At 40.2% G+C, this 22695-nt stretch overlaps 1 protein-coding gene across 2 annotated transcripts in view; it reads right to left on the bottom strand.

The window, feature by feature from the left end:
* CRYBG3 (crystallin beta-gamma domain containing 3) overlaps positions 1–22695 on the bottom strand; it is a 93116-nt gene that overhangs the window by 48008 nt on the left and 22413 nt on the right. For both annotated transcript variants that reach the window (XM_053308755.1, XM_053308756.1), the window contains exons 4-7: positions 6043–10924; positions 3342–3389; positions 2677–2792; positions 1107–1251 (exon numbers count right to left, since the gene is read on the bottom strand). In XM_053308755.1, coding sequence (XP_053164730.1) covers positions 1107–1251; positions 2677–2792; positions 3342–3389; positions 6043–10924 — 5191 coding nt within the window. The remainder of the gene's footprint in view (positions 1–1106; positions 1252–2676; positions 2793–3341; positions 3390–6042; positions 10925–22695) is intronic.

The following is a 22695-nucleotide window of genomic DNA, read 5'->3' as shown; positions in this document are numbered from 1 at the left end:
TGAGGAATCCACAGTGATGGGCAGGCACCCGTCAGTGTTGCAGCAGCCGGTGCTAACACATGATCATGTAAATGGAGTTAAGGGAGCACTTACTCCCTTAACCCTGGTTAGGAGGGAGTTCCCTCAGTATTTTTATTATTATTATTTCTTGTTTACACAGTCAGACAGGTGTTATTGACTGGTTTGTTTTATCCAGACATCGAGTCCTTCCCAAGGACCTGGGATGGCTGAATTTTATTGTCAGTTGTTATAGATATCGCCAAGGTAGTGCCTCACTGGGGGTGGTTGTTATTATTATTATTATTATTATTTCGATTTCTATACCGCCCTTCCAAAAATAGCTCAGGGTGGTTTACACAGAGAAATAAAACAAATAAATAAATAAATAAATAGTTTTCATTTTCTATCATATTTTCACCGTATCTCTCATTTGACCATACAGCATACTTACCTTGTTCTCATAAGCTGTATTCTTATAATTTACTAGTGTAGCATTATCCCAGTTATCAAACATCAAACTCAAATGATGATAAAATGCTTGACTGGCTTTAAAATCCCAAGCACTCATTGTCACACTGTATTTAACAAAGTTATCATTGATCTGCATGCTTGTTTTTAAAGAGCTGGCACATATTATTAATTTATTCTATTTATTTATTTGGTAAATAAATTTTATTTATTGATATGAGAACAATAACAATAATAATATCTAATTTGAAGAAAGTAAGTAGGTTGGCAGAGGCTTGATCAGGGCAAGACTGAAAAAGAAGCCCAGGAGATAGAAAAAGGAAAAGTGGTACTAAAAGGCTGAAGAAAGTACTTGAGGCTTTGGGGCTTCTATAAGCAGCATGGAATTTCATTAGCTAGGAAACTGTAGCATATTAAAAAGGTAAAAGGCAACAAGAAAAGGTTAGCATTGCGAAAGGTTATGCAAAAGGTTAGCATTGCATAACAGTTGCTGACATGAGGAAAACTACTCAGAGTAGTCCTACTGAAATTCAGACACTGCCCTAGTTGTCTTTAATTTCAATGAGACTACTTTGAAGTAATTTTCCTCCTATTGTCAACCAGTGTCTGTTTCTCATAATTAACAGTAAAGTACTCACCTTCTCAACTTGTCTAATTGAACCAATAGTGAAGTTTTCTTGATGTTTCTCACTGTGTGGATTCCAGATATTATTCAGCACCTTTTCTCCTTCTTCTAGAGCATATTTCTGACCTTGCAAGTTTGGTTTCTCATACAGAATCCAGCTATATTAATAAAACCAAAACAGGATTGTAACTATTCTGACCAGGAGTGTCTAACACAGCACCAATACTAGTAGAAACAATTGTATGTTCTCAGCATTCATGATATAAAGCAGTGTTGTATTTAATTCCAACAGCGGGATTTGTACACACACGCTTGCGCTCTCTCTCTCTGGTGCACAGGTATGTATGGGCTGTGTGTGTATACACACACACACACACACACACTTTTATAAATTCATTTTTGCAAATCAGGTTTTTTTTTTAAAAAAGGGTAATGGTTTTATTTGTAACTCTCTGAATTAATGTTTGGAGCTAATAGGAAATATGCATGCAAGAGTATACATATAACGGGTGACGACGTTCTGACTAAGAGTGCATGGGCGCTCATAACATCAGTACCCACACAGTGCTAGTCTCTGCGCTGGTCAATGCGCTTTCTGAAGTGCCCTCGCACACTTGTGGAAGAGCACAAATGGTTTTTGGAGCTTGCCAGCACTCTGTTAGAGCAAAAACACATTGCCGAGGGTCAAGTGATGTGTTTACGCTCTAACAGAGTAGTTCTGGATTGCAGGCAAGCTCCGAAAAGTATTTGCACTCTTGTACGAGAGAGTTCACACTTCAGAAATCACAGAGACCTGCGGGCTAGTGCTGTGTGGGTGCTGATGTTAGGAATGCCCACGCTTTGTTAGGATGATAGGCAATATATTTTATCGAAATGCCTGTGGATGTACATGACTTGATACTGTGGGAAACAGTCTTTAAAATGTGAGTTAAAAAGTTATACATATTTAGAAGTTTACAAACCGGCACAAGAGCCAGGTGGGTGACATCTGGTCATTAGAAGTGATGCCACAGGGACTTCCCAACAAGTGTCGATGATGCCCATGCAACCATTCATCCCACGATCATGAAACTCAAGACCCGTGTCCTAGCAGACAGGAAAACTGCATTTCCCCCTAGAAGCAAATGTGATGCTGGAGTGCTAGGAAAATGTAATTTCTTCACCAAAGAAATGCTTCTTTGGGGGAAAATATTTGGATCTCCGTTCTCATCTCCGATATCTGAGCAAGTGCATATTTACTGCATAATAAAAAGTTATATTATGCTTTTAAAACCAAAATAGTAGTTAATAAAGTGTAATCATAAATTTTATTTGCCTTGGGATATGCAGTACACTTATAACACATCTTATGTTGATGCGAACTATGATCAAATATCAGGTTTCAGGAAAGTAATCAAAATCTCTGCCTGTATTCCAAAAAGAATTTCCTTCGGCTTTAAAACTCGCAGAATTAAAAAAACTCCACTCATTTTTTGTGCTATGTTCACCTCCTAATGTTCAGTTTCATTAGATCTCCAAGCAGTGGTGTTAGTAAATACAACAGCTCAGACTGATGGCATAAGTACAAAGTATGTGTTTCTTACCATCCTCTAACAACTCGGATCAATGCTGCTTTTGCAAACACCCAGGCTGTAGCATCTAGCACATCATGGTAAATCTCATGTTTATTTTTGTTGCCAGGATCATCAGAAATAACCATCTGAAACATCATGCAATGGTCTTAAGCTAAGGCCAACACATTCTATTTCTATTATTCTTATCTGAATTACACAGATCTAAAAATGTACACACATTCTGCTCATTGTCTTTAGTTGAATAGAGGTTTTAAGTTCTTATGCAAGTGTGCTTTACTCCCAAGTAAGGGTTCAGAGGTGCAACGTAAACCACAGTAATCTAAAAGGAGAACACACACACCATTTGCACACATGTAATGCCACTGGTTTAAATGGGACAAAATCAGTGTTAAGCTAGAATGCAATTTTCCGCCTATATCTCATCCAAATACTAACCAGGTACAACCCTGCTTCCGAGATCAGTTGTGTTCTGAGTGGCAGAGTCACAGGCACCTCCTATCATCAACTAAACAACATCTTCAACAACCATATTAATTTAACCAGGCAAAAGTAGAAAGATATGATTTTTTTTGTCATACTCAATGGCCTCTTTCAATGATTCTGCCTTCTGAAAATATTTGTAGCAAAATATTCAAAACCTCATAGTCACATACAGTGAAAAAGAACTCACTTACTTTTCCTGGCCTAGGATTCCATTTGAATCTATCCTTATCAAGAGGATGCTGAAATTAAAATGAGGAGAAAATTATTTCAGTGCTACAATAATCCAACAAGACATATTTTAACCTATTAAGTCTTTGTGTCAATTATTCTCAAATTAGGGAAAGGGGTACAATGGGATGGGTAAGGAGGAAGCAATGCTGCATTTCTTGTGAAACATCCATACTAGGATCAATGACAAGGAAGAGGGCAATCAATCAGAATTCCTTGGCCACAGTGAAGTCTAGTTCCCTCAGGCTAGGGATGGAATTAGCTGCAGGGATGTACAGGAGCTTGGGGAAAGGAGGTGGGCAAATATACCCAAGTGAACATCACCTTCTAAAATTTAAGCTACATCCTGTTTTCCAGTCTTCAACCATTAATGGAGAGCTGGTCTTGTGGTAGCAAGCATGAATTGCACCTTTTGCTAAGTAGGGTCCAGCCTGGTTTGCATATGAATGGGACACTACATGTGTCAGCACCCTAAGGTATTCCCCTTAGGGGATGGGGCTGCTCTGAGAAGAACATCTGCATACTGAAGATTCCCTCTCTGGCATCTCCAAAATAGGGCTAGAGAGACACTCCTGCCTGCAGCCTTGGAGAAGCCGCTGCCAGTCTGTGTAGACAATACTGAGCTAGATGGACCAATGGTCTGAATCTGTATAAGGCAGCTTCCTGTGTATCTTTGTTAATAACTTAACATTCAGGCATTGTGTTAATATGATTGAGATTCTCTTTTAACTTGCATCATTAAACAAGAGTACTTTTCACTAATAGTGAAGATCAGTACACATAAGGTAGGTGGAGACCATGTTAAAAGTGTTTCAGTATGGTTGATTTATGCAATAAAAAGTTGTTCTAGTAAGAACGAATCAGCTTCCTTTCTTTTCACTGTCTCTACAACTGGACTAAATTTGGTTCAAATAGAGGTCCACAGGTTAGGTCTCTTGCACCTCAACTGTTCATTCGCCCACTATCTTGGATCAGGGTGGATGACATCATCACAAACTACACCATCGAGGTGTCCCTATGTGTCACTCACTACAACTGTACCTAATTTGGTTTAAATGGTTTAAGCAGTTTAAAGGTTAGCCCACTTGCGCCTCATAAGTTTATGTGTCTACCATATTGGATCAGGGTGGATGATATTATCACAAACAATGCCGTTGAGGTGTCCCTACAACTGTACCCAATTTGGTTCACATTGGTCCAGGCTGGTCTAGGGGACACACACACAGAATGCCGGGTGATCTTATAAGCCTACTGGAAAGCAGGCTAAAAGTGTCTTAAAGCTTAAAGCTTACAGTCTTAATACACTGCACCCTCTGAAGGAATAAACGTTGAGACTTCATTAAAAATACTAAAGGTGATTGGAGATAAGACAGAGAAATGTTGCCACTTTTTGTTTCCTTTCACTGGGACCTAAATGGCACTTCGTATTACTATCTTCAAATCATTCAACAGAAGGAGATACAGACACCTTTAAAGCAGCAAATATAAAAACATGAATATGCATGTTCACATATTGTATAGTCTTTCAGGGAATACTGCAGCACCAGCCTGCTTAGTACATATTCTTTGCTAAGAACACTGGGAACTCAAATGACAATACTCTAGCTACCAAGAGCACCCTTGCCCCTTTATAAGAATCATACATGAAGCTCCCCACCTCCTTGTACAGTGTGCCAGGAGAAACCAGGCAGGAAAGAGATGGATGTGCTTTCGCATTTCATTTAGCAGAAATAATTGTGACTGGTTCACACAATTAATGTGATGCAGTTTTGATGAGAATCTGAAGTCCCCAGCATGCACACTCTTGCAGAGCACGTCATGTCAACCTAGGATTTTTCAGCAATGTGCCAATCCAAGGAGAGGAGAGCTGGTCTTGTGGTAGCAAGCATGACTTGTCCCCATAGCTAAGCAGTGTCTGCCCTGGTTGCATCTGAATGGGAGACTTGATGTGTGAGCACTGCAAGATATTCCCCTCAGGGGATGAAGCTGCTCTGGGAAGAGCAGAAGGTTTCAAGTTCCCTCCCTGGCTTCTCCAAGATAGGGCTGAGAGAAATTCCTGCCTGCAACCTTGGAGAAGCCACTGCCAGTCTGTGAAGACAATACTGAGCTAGATAGACCAATGGTCTGACTCAGTATATGGCAGTTTCCTATGTTCCTAGATATGGGAAAGCTGACTTCAGATTCCAAATAAAGATCTTAGTTCCACATCGTGTTGCTGCGTTGTCAACTAGAGATCACAGAAAAATCCTGAGTTCACATGACATGCTCTGCAGGATTGCGTGCACAGATTTCTGTCAAACTGACATCACATTGATTATGAGAACTCGTCCAATATGTCTCCTTTCCTGTCGAATACGTAATGGGATCTTCTCCACACTGGGTGACTTGTAAGAGTTCATATAAGGGTGTAACAAAATCATGTTCATCTTTCTTCCCCTGAAATATCTCATGGGACAATACTCCATTAAACAAAAAAAGTCCTCTGTCTTCACAATGTTCATTCATTCCTGTTCCTTCAGCTTTGTTATAGAACATATCCTTAATAATGATATTAAAATTAGTTTAAAAATCCAACAATGAAATATCCAAGTTAGTCATGAGAAAAACACATCAATGCTGGCAACAGATTAATTACACACATACAATTAATGGAAAGCACCTTACCACTTGAAATGCTGACAATTGTTGCAAATCATCATCTTCTGGCTGCTGATCTCTTGGCAACAAATGGCTTCCAAATCTGGTTCCCTTATCACCAGAGTAACTTCTTGCACTTTGCAAATAGTCATAGTATAAACTTTTGGAAAAGGGCTTTGTGACTAGGGTCAGACTTGGATCAGACGAAGCTGACTGTATGGAACTAAAAGATAAGGCCTTTTCTGAGCTACATGCTTCACTGGAAAAAATTTTTGAGTGTCTGGAAAGCCAATTTCTCTCATGAATGTTTTCTGAGATTTCAGTGCTTGAATTTTCCAACAAGTGACTGGGAATGCACACTTCTTTTTCATACTCCAATCTGTCTTCTTCTGCAAGTTCCTCTTCCTCTTCACAGCAGTGGTTATTAGTTTTTAACCGTTCAGACACTGACTGCAGAAGTGATAAGACAGACAAGGAATAGTTACTGCCATCTCTTGATTTTTCACTAGGACACCCTGGTGAGACATCAGTGGACAGTAAGTCCTCTTGTGAGCTATCATCTTCATATATTGGCGATAAAGAGAAGGGATAAACTCTGCATCGCTTTGCCTCCACTGCCATAAATGATTCTGAACAAGTGTTGTCCAGAATCTCATTTAATTGGCTGCTTTCTTCATAAGGCTGGACAGACGCAAATTTGCTTTTGGCCGTTTCACACACCAGAAGATGCTGGATATTGTCCGGGGAAAGGTCAGGAAGCGGTGAAAAGGGATGCTCTGGTTTTTCTGTTGAAAAGGTAAAGCTTTCGTCTTGAAGAGCGCCTTCATACAAAATAGTAAATGAAGAATTACATCCCCATTCCTTTGGTGGAGAAGCAGCAAACCACTTTGGGGAGTTCTCTCCATCAAGATTTTCTAAGTAATTTTCCTTGAGCACATCTGACATAGCTAAACCTGGTCGAGTGAGGGCTGCTTCTTCACAGGCAAAATCTGCGTTCAAGTCGATCTTTGCTGAATTGTTCATTACAGAGGATTCAGAAATACTGAACTGGGGACTCAATCCATTTGTATCCTGTGGTATTGCACAAGCTTCCTTCATTTTGTCATAGCCCATTTCACTGTCTATTTCATAACACTTTTCATGCGGTTCCTCTGTTACCACTGCAGCAACCTCAACCTCTTTGCAGATGCATTGAGGCAGCTCTCTCCCTACACTACTTCCAAGTTTACCTAAAATATCACATTCACCTTTAGACTTGCTAGAAAGACAGATATGCACATTAACATTTGAGTTAAAGGATGGCACATTTGCTGGCACAGTTGGGCATGATGGTAATTGTTCTTCAGTCATAACAGCCTCTCCATTTACTGCATATAAATGATATTTAGTTGTACTGTCAGCATCATCTGCCACATGTGTAGTTTCACTGATACCTTTACTGTTTTTGCCATTACCTATTTCAGCAGTACTGGTTTCTATCCTATCTCTGGAATCAGACAATTCACCTCTAATTTGGTATGCAAGCACATTTGGTACCCCACCACTGTCATCTTTACTATTAACATACAAGGGTGATGAGGAATTTGTTACTTCATGCTTGCACATTACATTGTGTGTAACTGCCTGGGATAATGGATTTAAATGCAAGGGTGCCTCTATTATTTTGGGAAGTTTAGCTGTCAATTCACCATCAGCCGTCAGTCTCTCTGATGCTTCAGTCTTAGATCCGAGGGCCATACTTTGAGAAAGGTCCTTACCCAGATGTTCCTCCTGTTGATCACATGCCAGTTTTTGCTTGGCTGCATTAATAACATCATCAATTATTTCTTTAGCTTTTAGTGCTATTGAACTATCTAGGTCAATTTTATCCACAATGTCAAACTGTATCTTTTCATCTTGATTATCTGTGCCAACTATATCTTTCCTTTTACTTTTAGGAAGCTTTCCAATACAACTCTCACTATAATGTTTTAATGATGAGTTCCTTAACTGGATTTCTTTTGATTCAGGCAGCATCTTTTGAGTTTTCTGATCTTTTTGAAGGCTGGTTCCTAATAAACTGTCCTTAATGTTATTAGTCTGGCAGACACCAGCTGCTTGCTTTGATCTTATTTCTTCTGTGGCTAAGTGCAGAACTGCATCAACTATTTCATCAGCCTTTTTAAACAAAACAGTTAAGACTTGGGATTTAATTTGTACTTGCTTTCCTGTTTCAACATCTTTCAGTGCTTCCTCAGAAAACTGGCTGCTTGATTTTGTAAACAAAGCAGTAATTGCTTGAGCATCTATTTCAACAGGGGTTTCTGAAGTAGCAGCAGCAAGGTAGTGACGATTTGCTTGCCCCAAGGCACTGCTGTGTTCCTTTTCCTCCTCTGCAGTGAGGGCCACGTCAAGTACCATCTTTACTGGTTCTATATCTTCCACATTATAGGCAACTGGGGTCAAAAACGGAGCTTGACAAACAGTTTCAGATATTGATCCAAAGAGCGGCCTACTGGATTCATATTCTGGTGAAATCTTGCCCTTGTTAACTTCAGAATTAAAAGGAAGCGAATCAATGTTATTCAAGGCAACATCTATTATTTCACAGACAGGAGAACATTTTGCAGTAATTTTAGAGCAAGCAGTAGTAGGGGAAACAGGCTTGCAAGTGAATACACAGTCTACTGTAGGAAAAGGAAGATTCTCTTTTACCAGGCTGATCCCAGAGCGCATGGAACATGACAGAGCTGTATCTTTCGTTTCTTCAGAGCATGGCAAAGTCCCAGTCCTAATATTAGCCATTTCAGGAGGGCCAGAGGGAACCTTAATTTCAAGGACTTCTCCAGATTCCAGGAAAGATTCAGAATCCACACTCCCAAAATCAGCAGCAGAAAGAGGATCCCAATGTCCAAAGACCTCTTTCTTTTTTACAGCTTGCATATTTTCACATGTAGAGACAGAGGAACATATTTTGATATAATCAGCCCCTGCAGAAGCAATTACACTTATGGATCTCCCAGCTCGGTTAGTGGCTTCCTGTTTATCAGACAACAAACCTGGTATATCCAACAGACTCTCATCTTCAGAATTAGGCACTAGTTTAGTCATATTATCCAAACTGATATTATCTTCAAAGACGAAAGAATTATTGGCCAAAGCAAATACTGAAGAAGAAAGAATTGCAGAACAGTTATTGTCTGGTTTCACAGCAGGAGGGGAACCCTTGGGCAAGCACTCATCTTCAGAAGGAGAAGTAGGAGGAGCTAGAGTAATTGTGCTGACCTCTTTAATTTCAAAAGAAGCCAGAGCTGTCTTCTCTTCAGAGTGATTTCTCATTTCATGGACTAACAGATCATTATTTTCTGCAGATACAACTGGACTCTTAGCCATAAAGGTTTCTGTATTTTTAAGAAGTGAAGGAATATGTTTGGCCATTGTGGCAGATTCTGTGTTGTTTATAAGCTTTGTTTTTTCCAATTCAAGAGGATTTTTGTTTTCAAGGAGAGGAAGAGAAATATCGAAATTGGATGTTTTGACCAGACTCTCATCCTGATCTGTATGGGTATGATGAAGGCAGCTGCCATCTTTAGCTTCAAGGATAAAAGAAATACCATCCACAGGTGGTGCTTTGTCAGTGCTGGCATATTCAGTTTCTAAGGAAGCACATATCAAGTGGGACTTCGCATTTTCATATTTAACTGATGACGTAGTAGTACTGGCACTCTTTATTTCGGTAGCATCAGGTAAAGCTTTTGTCGTTTCAACATAGTCAACTTCAATTGAAGGCACAGTGCTGTTCTCCATGATACATTTCTTAGTACCAATTTCAGAAATCGTGGTGCAATTAGGACTGTTTTGTATACCTCTAGGTACCACTAACTCTGTGACGTCTTCATTTTTTGGACTACTTTCACAGAGTATGTCAACATCTTGAACAGTTTCTGTGAATTGGGCTGAAGTAGGCAGATCAGCTCTTGATATCACTTTACTGGCTTTGCTGTGTTCCACATCCAACAGCACTTCTTCATAAGGAGGTACACATGTCACCGTGTGTGTGTCTGAATCTTCATTTCTGCTTACTTTATTTCTACCTGGCTGCACAGTCCCCACAGTGCTATTCAAATATGCTGTCTGGCCGCCTGTTTTTATTTGGAACTTGTCCTCAGACCAATGATCACAGGAACATTTATCTTGTAGCAACTGCTGCTCATTAATACCAGACTCCGCTTTGGGATGAGATAAAAACTCACTATGCATTATCTCTTTTGTTTCTGTGTTAGAAAAAGCACAAAAATGCATTTCTTTTTGAAGGCCAACAATGGTAGCATTGTTTGTCTGAAGCTGCATTTGTATTTCCCCTAACATCTCCTCTCCCTTTTCAACCAATCTGCTATCTGCTGAACCCATTCTAACAGGATCTATATTCTGGGAACTAGAATTGCTTTCCTTTGGCAATAATACTGGCTCTAACAGAAGGTTCCTATTAACTTCTGGTGTGTTGGAAACTGATACATGTTTCACAGAAACTAGTTCTTCAATGCAATTTTTGATGATTTCCATATCTGTCAACAAGGTAATGTTGTTCTTCAGATCCTTGTGTTCAGTGCTACCCAAGACATCCTGATAATTCTTTTCCAAGTCTCTTTCTGCCAAATAGATGTTTGCTTGTGTATCTTTTTTGTCATTATTAGTTTCAGGTTTTGAATTCCTCTTTAATGAGGATCCTCTTTTTATTGCAATACTTTCTAAGTTTGGAAGGGTTTCAGTCTGATTTTTTTTGTTTTTGACATTAGGACCATTAATACTGGTTGGAATTTCTTTTGCTTGTTCCAGTTCTGCTTGCTTCTTGATCAACTGCTTAATTCTTGCAGAGCCTCGGTAAGTTGCATAAGTAACTGCGGGTGCAACCAGCTCACATTCTGTTTTTCTGGAAGAAGAAGAAAAAGATATTGGCACATTAGTAAAGGTTTCCAAACATGTAAAGCTATAGATATGCAATTTTATACTTTAAAATAGGGACAAAGACATTAGCACAATAGGCACTGGTCTCTTTTTTACTTAAAATATCTAAAGTAGAATAATCCACTTAATTTCTACTCACCACCCAAAACACCTAAAGTACACTTTATCCTAGCAAATAAAAGATATAGGTATATAAACATACATGTATAAAATCATAAAGTTCACTTTTTATACACACCAAGTCATAACATTCTGCAAAGTCTCCATGCTTTTCAATTACTTATGTAGCAGTTTTGAATAATATGCTACCACTGAACCTCAGGCATAGTTTGAGGAGCCTATTCTTTTGGAATTAAAAAGAGCTGCAGGGCCTGGTCAGATGTAGGATACAGCCTATGTGTACACATGTTTATGATTCACTGACATTTTAAGTTAGAAGGATGTATTGACTATGTGTCTACAAAAAACCTCCCCCTTACTGTAATTGCTATTACTTCAGAATATTAATCCTCTCATTTCACTGGTGGTCAGTTCAAACATGCATGCACATTACTCAGCACCCCATCACACAATACCCTCCGATATACAAGACCATTTCATCTATTGAAGTATCGGGGTACCCTTGACCCCAATGAGGGAGGTTCGTTCCTGGGTTCGTTCCTGCTTCACTATGACCATTTGAAAACATGAAAGGATGGCAGTTAAGGAGCTGTGGTAAATGTTAACTGCTTCAGCATGGATTAATCAGAGGACTTACCATGTGTACAGAACATAAGCCATGTTCAGAAGTGTCATGCATTATGCTACAATCTGGGCCTGCCCTGCACTGAAACTATCAGATGACCATTTAGGAACTATATAAGCACTCTCCATGAGCTCAGTGACTTATACCATGACACATTAGCAGTGTTATGTGAATCAGCTCTAGGGGGGCTATGGGTGAACTGTTATTTTCCTTTTATGGATACTTGACATCTGAATGTAAACATTAAACAAACACCTATACAGTTCCAATAAGGCTCAATGTCACTTGGTACATGAATTAAAGCCAGTAAATCTCTCACTCAAGATAAAGATGTGTTTTATAAGGCTAAATACGGTCTAGACCTAAGAGGATCCAAAATAAATATAAATTATTTTTGTATATACACTTTGAAAGCATAGTTAATGCTAATGAGAGCTATACAAATGTAGCAGGGATAGATTATCTGCATATTATTCAGGTGGCATTCTTACTCTTTGGAGAAAAAGAAAGCAGATTATATATTCCAATAGCTCCATCTGTCTACCCACTTCAAGCTCATCGGATAGTAAATCTTCTATGGCCAATGTTTTGTCATCCCTGGGAGGATCATAATACAAATGCCAAAAGGCTAACATTTGGGGGGAGAATTAATGCATATAAAATGAGATGATGCAAAAACAAAGGATGAGCTTTTTGATATTATTGTTCTCAGCAGCTTTTACATTAAATTATTCAAGTCTCAACTAAGATATATAAAAATACAAGAAATATGATGATCAGAAAGAGTAAGGAAATTCATCCTTACTCTAAACAACAATTCTAGTCTCACTTTTCTGTTATTATTTATATATGTTATTTATATTTCTCTTGTGACATTAATGACAAGCTCTCCATAAAGCCCAAGGCTATTTGGGAAGTTTTTGCTACGGAGCAGCAAGGACTGGGAAAACAGAGAAGGTAGACGTCCAGAACAATTTACAGCCAAAGACAGACCAAGGCATACCTAGATGTGGTAGGGCCACCACTATGTCATGGCATGGAAAATCCTGATCACAGAGAAAGCTCTGACTATGACTGACTGACTCAGATGCTTTAGAATACAAAACAAATACCATTGTTGAAAGTTTGTATAACCTACATCCAGTTATTGTTAACTGACCTTACAAAACTGAGCTAAAGAAAGGTATAACAAAAAAGGCAGTAATAAATGCTTTTGAGTCATACAGTTTACTGAATATACACTATTCAAATACAATGATTTTACTACATAATTTGTCAACAGAAGATCTAACTTTGAAAAAATAGATTTTTAATTTTTTTAAAATTAAAATCATTTTAATCCCACACCTTCCAGCATCAAGGGTCCTCAAAGTGATTTATAATCTTAAAAAAACCCCAAAACAAGCTATGAAGGTATCATTCATTAATTTAAATGGCAGGACCTTCAGCGTCACACTTTCTAGATTTTCATAACCACAGTATAGCTCATGATTCAGGCAGCTAAGTGCACAATAAAACTTTTCTATGCAGGCCTTAGAGATGTAACTATGCAATACAAGGCACTCAGGAGAATAATTCGCCATATGAAATGTCTTGTGTATGTGCAATAATGTTTCAGAAATTGATTTTCATTGTGCAAACTGCTTGCATGGGGAAAAATAGCTGCTGTGTGCGTGAAAATCTTTTCCCACATTCAGAACACATTTCTGTGGATCAGGAATAAGGAACCTTGGCTCTTCAGCTGCTGTTGAACTACAAATCCCATCATTCCCAGACACAATTTAATAAACAAATTGTGGCTGGGAATGATGGAGTTGTTCAACAGCAGTTGGAGAGTCAAGGTTCCCTACCCCTGCTTTACATCACAGTTTAGTACAATGAAATAGAACTGCATACTTGTTCATTTGTAGAAGGAAACAAACACCCCACTAGATAAAAGCATACAGAAGACATTGATTTCAAGGACCTAATCTGCAGTTATGTTTCACTTAGTAGTGGGATATCCTGAATCTGCAGTTCTACATTACGTAAGTTTTACATTATGTAAAGAGTGATGTTGGATGGCCTTATAGGGATCAGGAAATACAAGTGACGTGTGCACTTCTTTGTAATGTTTAAAATGGAACTTCTGTATCTGTGTACTCATGCAGTTGCAATGTAGGTGCAGTTGAAACAAAGCTTTGTGCATTTCACTGCAGATGGGAGTTACACAAACTCCATGTTAAACATTATAAAAAAGCAGGAATAGAAAGCGTGGTTTACATAAATCAAAAATATTTTTCATAATATTTACATAACAAGGTGAGTAACAAACCAGATTATAGACGGAACCTTGTGCTTATGTCTGCCTTGAGTTGTTTGTATGTTTACACCTCAAATATTTTACACACAGAATGCATGGCTATTAGCTTTAAAAATGCTAGTTTTCTGCCAATCAGTGGTCAAGGTGGTGGCGGCAGGAGTCATGCTCCATATATTTCTTCACTAGAACAGCTAATTGGTAGGATTTTAGTATTTTAGGAAGAGCTCTTTAGCACAGCTCTAGTCGGTGAACCAAGGAGGGAAACCATCTTACCATGTGCATCCTCCCTACTCCACTGGGAGTGCTGGGAGTCAGGCGAAGCTGTGATGGCACACTGCATCATTCATTTAGAATCTCTTCCACTTTAACAAGGAGCATGGATGGAATAGCGAGTCTCACACAGCCAGTGAGCTCGCATTAGATGTGCAGCTCACTGTGCTGTATGTAAGCCACTTTTCCCAAACTGTTTCAATAACACATCTTGCATCAGAACTTGAGTGCCACATAGCATTAAGTCCAGGGTCACCTTCCCCTCCTGCTGGTTCTATGACTAACTGTTCTAAGGTACAGCCATTTAGGGTATTCAGAAATTTGGAAAAATTCCCTTTGTAGCAAGTTTAACCTATAAAACTCTAAACAGCTTGGGCCTCAGGTATTTAAGAGAATGCCTTCTTTGCTATGAACCACACCACCCATTGAGATCATCTGGAGAGGTTTGTCTGCAGTTGCCACTGGCTCATCTGGTGGCTACTCAGGAACGGGCCTTCTCCATTGCTGCCCCAAGGCTTTGGAACACACTTCCTGCTGAAATAAGAGCTTCCCCATCTCTTACAACTTTTAAAACAGCAGCCAAGATGCATTTGTTCACCCAGCCTTTTAATTAGATATTGTTTTAATTGTGTGTTTAATAGTTTTAACGTGTTAAATTTTAATTGTTGTAATGTTCTAATCTTTTTATCTGTTTTTATTGTTTTGTTGTAAACTGCCCAGAGACTTGCGTTTTGGGCGGTATACAAATGTTTTAGATAAATAAAAAATAATTAAAATTTATCAGCGAAAATATGAATACAAGTTAAATGAAAAATATTTTTGGTTTATGTAAACCACACTTGTTATTCTTGCTTTTTTATAACATTTAACATGGAGTTTGTGTATCTCCTGCAGTGGAATGCACGAAACTTTGTTTCAGCAGCACTTCTACACTGCAGAAGTGCATAGATACAGAGGTTCCATTTTAAACATTACAAAGAAGTGCACACGTCACTCATATTTCCTGATCCCTATAAGGCCATCCAACATCCCTCTCAAGTTACTGGAATGAAACAGTTACAAGATATATGGTATGCAACTGCTAAACATTTACGTTTTTTACATGTACTAATTACTTAACAAAAGCATTTGATGTGCAGCTGGGTTTTTTGTATCCCAGGTTCTGAGGAAATACACCTGCATATAGCACTAAACTTTTCCTGGTAGCTGTCCATCATATTCACTTATCTTCCAGGAGTTATTTATTCATTTATTTATTCAATTTCTATACCACCCTTCCAAAAATGGCTCAGGGCAGTTTACACAGAGAAATAATAAATAATAAATAAATAAGATGGATCCCTGTCCCCAAAGGGCTCACAGTCTAAAAAGAAACATAAGATAGATACCCGCAACAGTCACTGGAGGTACTGTGCTGGGGGTGGACAGGGCCAGTTACTCTCCCGCTGCTAAATAAAAGAATCACCACGTTAAAAGGTGCCTCTTTGCCAAGTTAGCAGGGTTTTTTTTATAATTATACTATGAAAAATGTTCTCCAACACATTATGGCTACTATACAATTATTTAACTAATACGCCATTGTACTAACAATGCCTTAAAAAAGTGCAAAACATTTGTCATGGGTAACTGCTTCTGTATATCAGCCAGCTGAGTTTGCTCAAGGGATATTGTGGCCTATATCCTTTGTCCCCTGCAAACATGCTGCCGGCTGAACTCATGAATTCCATCTTCCTTGGCTCAAGGCCTGGAAAATTGACTCTCTTACAAAAGCAAGTTCTCCAATGGGCTGAGAAATTAACCTCCATCTGTACAAGTCACACAGTAGTTTTATTTCCTTGTTTTGTCAGTAATGGTTGTTAAAGGGCGTTGGAGTCGTATTAGTTATTTTAAATGCCTAGATTGTAAAGAAAAGTCTCCTACTACCACCCCCCCCCCATAGTGTAGAGTTACTATTACACAGTTACTTGCTTCAGCTCTCCTATCCTCCTCTAATTGCATATTAGCTTAAAACAAGCCTTAATATTTTAAAATTCATCTTAAATGTATGGAGAATGCCACCACAGGAAGTTAGCAAAAATTATTAGAAACAAATATATGGAACCTTTTATTACAAACACCCACACTTATAGTAGTTTGACTTTCACCAGCTCTAGATCACAGGTTTTCCAGATACTTTCCACAGCGATTCTTCCATAGTGCAGAAATGTAGCTGCTTTGAGGATCCATAAAGAACTGAAAGGCAAACTACATATATAACAAATATATAAATAAAAGCTGCAATCTCCCCAAGACAAAAACATAGGTAATTAAACATTCACCTTCACCAAAGCCTACAACCACATCATCATAAAAAGAAAGTGGCAGGCATGTGTGACATTCTTGCCCTCTTCAAGATCCTCAAAGGAAAGAACATGGAGTCGTAAAAGTACTAACAGGGAACTGCTCAATGTGACTGCAAATCCCTGTGCCTGCTTAATTATGTTTCAGTGGCATTCTGGCACCAAACCTGGAATGAAAGTTGGATGCTAGGGAGAAATGTTTATCTTCCGTAGAAGCTATCCATAGGGAGGGCCCATCAAATGGAAGGAGACACCATTCTTGATAAAAAATGGTAGTCTCTATGCAACAGTGACTGAGCAACAGTAAAACAGTAAAGGAGATCCCAAATATGTCAAGATTTATAATCAAGAGAGCTACATTTCTATTGGAATCATACCTCATAACAGATAGATTTTGGTGTTGTGCCCTAAAAGAGCATAGCAGAAGTTTATGCAAATATTAAACTCCCTCTTCTCCATATGTCCCAATTCCACATCATCCCTCTTCTTTTCCTGCTTTGTCTTTTCTTCTTTCTCTCACACAAGAATGCTTCGGTTATTTTCATCTGTCTTTTTAGTTAACCAATCAGTTTGCTATAACTGATTAAAACTAAAGGATTTAGTTTACATCTTCAGTAAGTTTGTTTATATCACAACACTAGCAGAAATGTTATATGAACTTTTGGAATAAATAATAACTTGAACTACACTCTCATCAACATGGTATGAAAGTCACTCAGACATAAATCCCAAACTAATGTGGCATGCGAGGTTGCCAAACTAATTTCCATACTTGGCAGTCAAATGCAATAAGTACTTGTGTTCCAAGAAGTTTGTTCAAATGATCAGAATTGCAGCTCCATAATGTTTTAACTTAGCTATGTACTTAGCTACATTGGGTGTGGCAGGACCAGAGTACTGCATTTTCAAGAGATGAACTAAATGGAAAAGCACAACACTGATCCACTTCCGATAATGTTAACAACATTTTGCTTATAAGAGCAAAACACTCCAATATTCTGCCTAAGCTCTTATAGCATTCACAATACAGAGCTCAATTTCAATGCCACTTTGTTTCTGCTCCAAGAGTACTTGTCAAAAGACTTTCAAAATTTTAGAACCCTTTCCTTACTATCTAACAACCACCTGGGAGAGGGAATTCTGGAACATATTCTGTGGCATACACCAGTCCTAATTACATGTTATGTTCAACACACATTCAGCTGTACACAGGTACAGTTATTTGCATGTTATGTTGAACACAGGTATAGCAGTACATTTCCTATCTGCACCATGCATTTGCAGAGTCTTTTAAAATGAGTAATTCACCCAAATATCTGTATGATCTACAGATATCTGTAAACTTGTACAACATACAATCTGAATAAGACTACTGCTTACATGGAAACCCAGAAGGGCCTGTTATAATCACTTTGTATGATACTAAGATAGGTGTGCACTCAAATGCTTTGAAACACTAATATACAACTGCACATTGCAAGAGAAAGTTCATAGTGGTGGGCAAACTCTCATTCAGAAAAAGCCTCTAAAAGGACCTCAGGGTTCTCCAGACGGAAAACTGTATACTACAATATAAAGTCATTAACTAAATCTTGCATAATATGTATGTAAAATAAGTTAACTAATTTATTCCTAAAGCTCACTGCAATCTTCAGAATTAAATGACTGGAAGATTTACTAATCTTGACTTAATATAATTTAATTTTACTGCCACAACATCAGCATCCTATACAGTCTGCTGTCCCAGTTGATCTGTAGGTGCAAAGGATGCCACAATAACCTAATGATTACAATGCTACAACTATACTGCTCTAAAAAGAAAGCTGAAACTTTTTCCATTCCCTGAGCCAAACAAATCTTGTATGAATGAAGAGAAGCCATTTAGACCGATATAAAGCTCCAATCCTTCAGGTTGCAAAAAATCAGATTCAACAGGAGGCTTTTCACACAGGGTTTTTATTGTGAATCAAATCCTGATTGGAGTGTGCCAGTCCACATATTAGCTGGATTTACCCCGACATCCCTGCGGGCTATCAGGGACAAGGACAGACAGGACTTTGATTTTCTCTGAAAGGAGGCTGTGAATTCTGGTTTAGCCTGAAATATGTCCGGTTTTTTAAAAATCTTCTAGTTTCAGAGGCTTTTGAAAAACAAACCAGGGCTTCTGTTATGCCCCACAGTTTTCTCTGTTATGTTTGTGTTGGTCATGCTAGTAAATCCGTGCTTTTCAAAACATAATGAAGGGGAGTTTGACAGCTGTTTAGGGTATGGTCTGCTCTAAGTGATTTGCAATTGCAAGCAGTGTGTGTGTGTGTGTGTGTGTGTGTGTGTGTGTGTGTGTGTGTGAACACAACACTGCATTGGCAGAAATCAGGGCAGGAATGGTGGGGGTGGGGCCATGGCCACCTAGGGGTGGATTTTTGTGGGTTTTTATTAAAACGTTTAAAGCCACTGTTCAGCAGCAGCAGAGTGGGGTGGCAGTAAGATCAGCTCTCCCGCCTCCCAAACGATGAAGGGAAGCTGCTCTGGGGCAGGGCAAGGGTGGCTGGGGCGGGCGGCATGCTGGTGAGTGGTGCGAAAGGGCAGTGGTGGACTGACTTGGAATCTCTAGAGCACTCACGGCCACGGCCACCAGCCACCGACTGTCCAGGAGGAAAGAGCTGGGAGGGAGGGAGGGCGAAGAGCTCCCATCCTCGGCCCTGTCTGCCTCCAAATGAGGCAGGTGGGCCAATTTCAGGCTTCTGTGTGTGTGTGCGCATGCACAGGAGCCTGAAATCAGCCCATCTGCCTCATTTGGAGGCAGACAGGGCTGAGGGAGGGAGATCTTCACCCTCCCTCCTGGACAGTCAGTGGCTGGCAGGGGTGAGTGCTCTAGAGACTCCTACGAGTCAGTCCCTCCACTGCTGCCCTGTTGCACCACTTGCCGGCACGCTGACCGCTCCAGCCACTGTGGCCCTGCCCCAGAGCAGCTTCCTTTCATCATTTGGGAGGTGGGAGAGCGGCTCTCGCTGCCATCTTGCTCCGCCACTGCTGCTCCGGGGCTGCTTTAAAAGTAAAAAAAATGTTTTAAAGTGTTAAAAATGGAACAAATAGAGTCCATTAGGTGTGTTGGTGGGGGGGAGTAAACATCATGTGATGAGGGCAGTCACTCACAAAAGGAAAGGTTAAGCATCCTGCCGTTTGATCCAGCTGTTTTGCAACTTGTTATGCTGGTCTACAAACCACTAAAACAATAAAGAGCTAAAACGAAAATTAAAAACAATATAACATTAATTAACAATTTAAAAACATTTCAAAACAAGAATTAAACAATTGCAGTAATTAAACCCCCCGAAACCGGGTTAAAATATTAAAACAGATTTAAAAACCCTGGAAAGCCAGGCCAAACAAATACATTTTAAGGGCTGTCCTGAAGGCTAATAGAGAATTCAAATTACGGATTTCTGCCGGGAGTGCATTCCACAGTCCAGGAGCAGCTATAGAGAAGGCCTGTCTCTGAGCCGCCACCAAACGAACCGGTGGTAACTGGAGACGGACCTCCTCAGATGACCTTAACGTGCGGTGGGGATCATGCAGAAGAAGGCGCTCTCTAAGATATCTCGAGCCCAAGCCATTCAGAGCTTTAAAGGTAATAACCAGCACTTTGTATTTTGCCCGGAAACATATTGGCAGCCAGTGCAACCGTTTCAAAACAGGCGTAATATGGTCTCTCCGGTTTACCCCAGAGACCAATCTGGCTGCCACATTCTGAACTAATTGAAGTTTCCGAACTACGTACAAAGGCAGCCCCACGTAGAGCGCATTGCAACAGTCAAGCCAGGAGGTTACCAGCTGATGCACCACTGTTTTGAGGTCATCCTCTTCAAGGAATGGGCACAGCTGTCAAATCAGCCGAAGCTGATATAAAGCACTCTTGGCCATGGCCTCCACCTGAAAAACCAGGGTGAGGCCTGGGTCCAGGAGTACTCCCAAGCTGTGCACCTGCTCCTTCTGAGGGAGTGTAACCCCATCCAGCACAGGAAGATTTAACACACCCCTCAGATTCTGAGCCCCCACAATGAGCACCTCCGTCTTGCTTGGATTCAGCTTCAATTTGTTATCCCTCATCCAGCCCATTACTGCCTGTAGGCAGGCATTTAGAGAATGAGTGTGTTCCTATGTTGAGTGCCATTTCCTGAAGAAGGAAGGGAGAAGTAGATTTGGGTATCATCAGCATACTGATAACACTCAGCATCAAATCTCCTGATGACCTCACCCAGCGGTTTCATGTAGATATTGAAAAGCATTGGTGACAGAATGGAGCCCTGAGGAACTCAATATAACAGCTCCTGCTTTGAGGATCGACTGTCATCAAGCTCCACCATCTGGGATCTACTTGAGAGATAGGAATGGAACCACTGCAAAGCAGTGCCCCTATTCCCAACTCCCCCAGGCGACCCAGGAAGGTACCATGGTTGATGGTATCGAACGCTGCCGAGAGATCCAAGAGGACCAACAGAGTCAAACTCCCTCTGTTGATACCCCGGTAAAGGTCATCCATCAGGCCAACCAAGGCTGTCTCAACTCCACAGCCCGTTCTAAAGCCAGTTTGAAATGGGTCTAGATAATCAGTTTCCTCTAAAACTGCCTGGAGCTGGTTAGCCACACTCTCTCGATTACCTTGCCCAACCAGGGGAGATTGGAGATTGGCCTATAACTATCCATCGCTGAGGGATCCTGGGAAGGCTTCTTAAGAAGTGTTCTAACTATTGCCTCCTTTTCTTAAGAAGAGGTCTAACTATTGCTATTTTTAAAAAGCTCTCTTCCTCTGTGCTGTGATTTGTGATTGGTTGGAGGAAAAACCTGGACCACGGAGGTATGAATGCACAATAAAAAGATCTGCCAGGGAGTGCAGGCAGAAGACGACAGCTATGTGGACTGTCATTTTAATCCCCTGAAGTAAACATCTTGCGAATCTGCTGCGAAGCAGATTCACTCTTCAGATACCCCGAGGCATAAAGCCATGTGTAATAAACCTCCAGCTCAGTGATCTCACAGCCTAAAACACAGAATCAAGAACAGGCTAGTCAGGATTTCCGCTCCCTTATTTCTATTTATGAATAAGAACCAAGTTCCATTTAATTGATTTATTTATGGGAAAAGGAAACTGGGAGAAAGTAATGTTTTGCCATCTAATGCTTTTTTTTTTTTTTTGAGAACAGCAGCAGCTGAAAATGCAAAGATAAACAAGTAGAAACATGGACAAATGTAGAGAAATACATTCTGCAACTAATGCAGTTTGTACGTAAAGTATGTGCACAAAGAATATAATGAGATGAGATGAAACGAAACATTAAAAGGATGTTAATCCAGATCGGTTTGTTGTTTATTAGTTGTAGCAAATGACCAGCATTTAGCAGAATATTGGCCTGAAGACAGCAAGAGAGTGTGAAGTTATTTTTTTCCTACTGAGTGTACTCCTGCTAACCTAGACACTGGAAAAGGGCATTATCATCTTAACTTCCTACTGAGTTTCAATCTGGATACTGTCGCGAAAGTTAGGTAAATAGCTATTGGAGAATTGAAGTTCAGCATGATAAAGATCTGGGCCTTTGGCATTCAACAGTGGTACACCCAGGACCTGAAGGGCTTCAGAGGCCACCTCTTGCGATGGTGGGAGTATGTGAGGAGGAAGTTCCCCCCGCTTTTACACTGTAAAAAAACCCCAGAACGCCGCTGCACGGCAACAGCACTAGCTGCAGGGAGGAGGGTGATGGGCGGCAAGTTTGCCTTTACAGAGATCTTTGGGCAGTCTCTTGCATCTCTGCTGTGCAGACCGTTTCTGGCCTTCCTCCACATGGAGGAAGCAGAGACACCCATCCAGTCACTTGAGAGGAGGGAACAGAGCTGGAAAGAGGCCACCTCCTCCCATCCTGGATGGTAACAGGGGGAACTCCCCCCTCCTTGCCCCCTGTCCCTGCAGCCACCACTGCCATGTCCCATCCCACCCTCCCCCCAGGTAAAGATCTAGGTAAAGGGAAACTTTACCCTCCTTGTCCCCCCAACCTCCCCACAACGAATGCCACCACAGTGCTGGAGCG

Source organism: Hemicordylus capensis, chromosome 3, assembly GCF_027244095.1.
Source record: "Hemicordylus capensis ecotype Gifberg chromosome 3, rHemCap1.1.pri, whole genome shotgun sequence".
Lineage (NCBI taxonomy): Eukaryota > Metazoa > Chordata > Lepidosauria > Squamata > Cordylidae > Hemicordylus > Hemicordylus capensis.
This window is presented reverse-complemented; position numbering and strand designations above follow the sequence as displayed.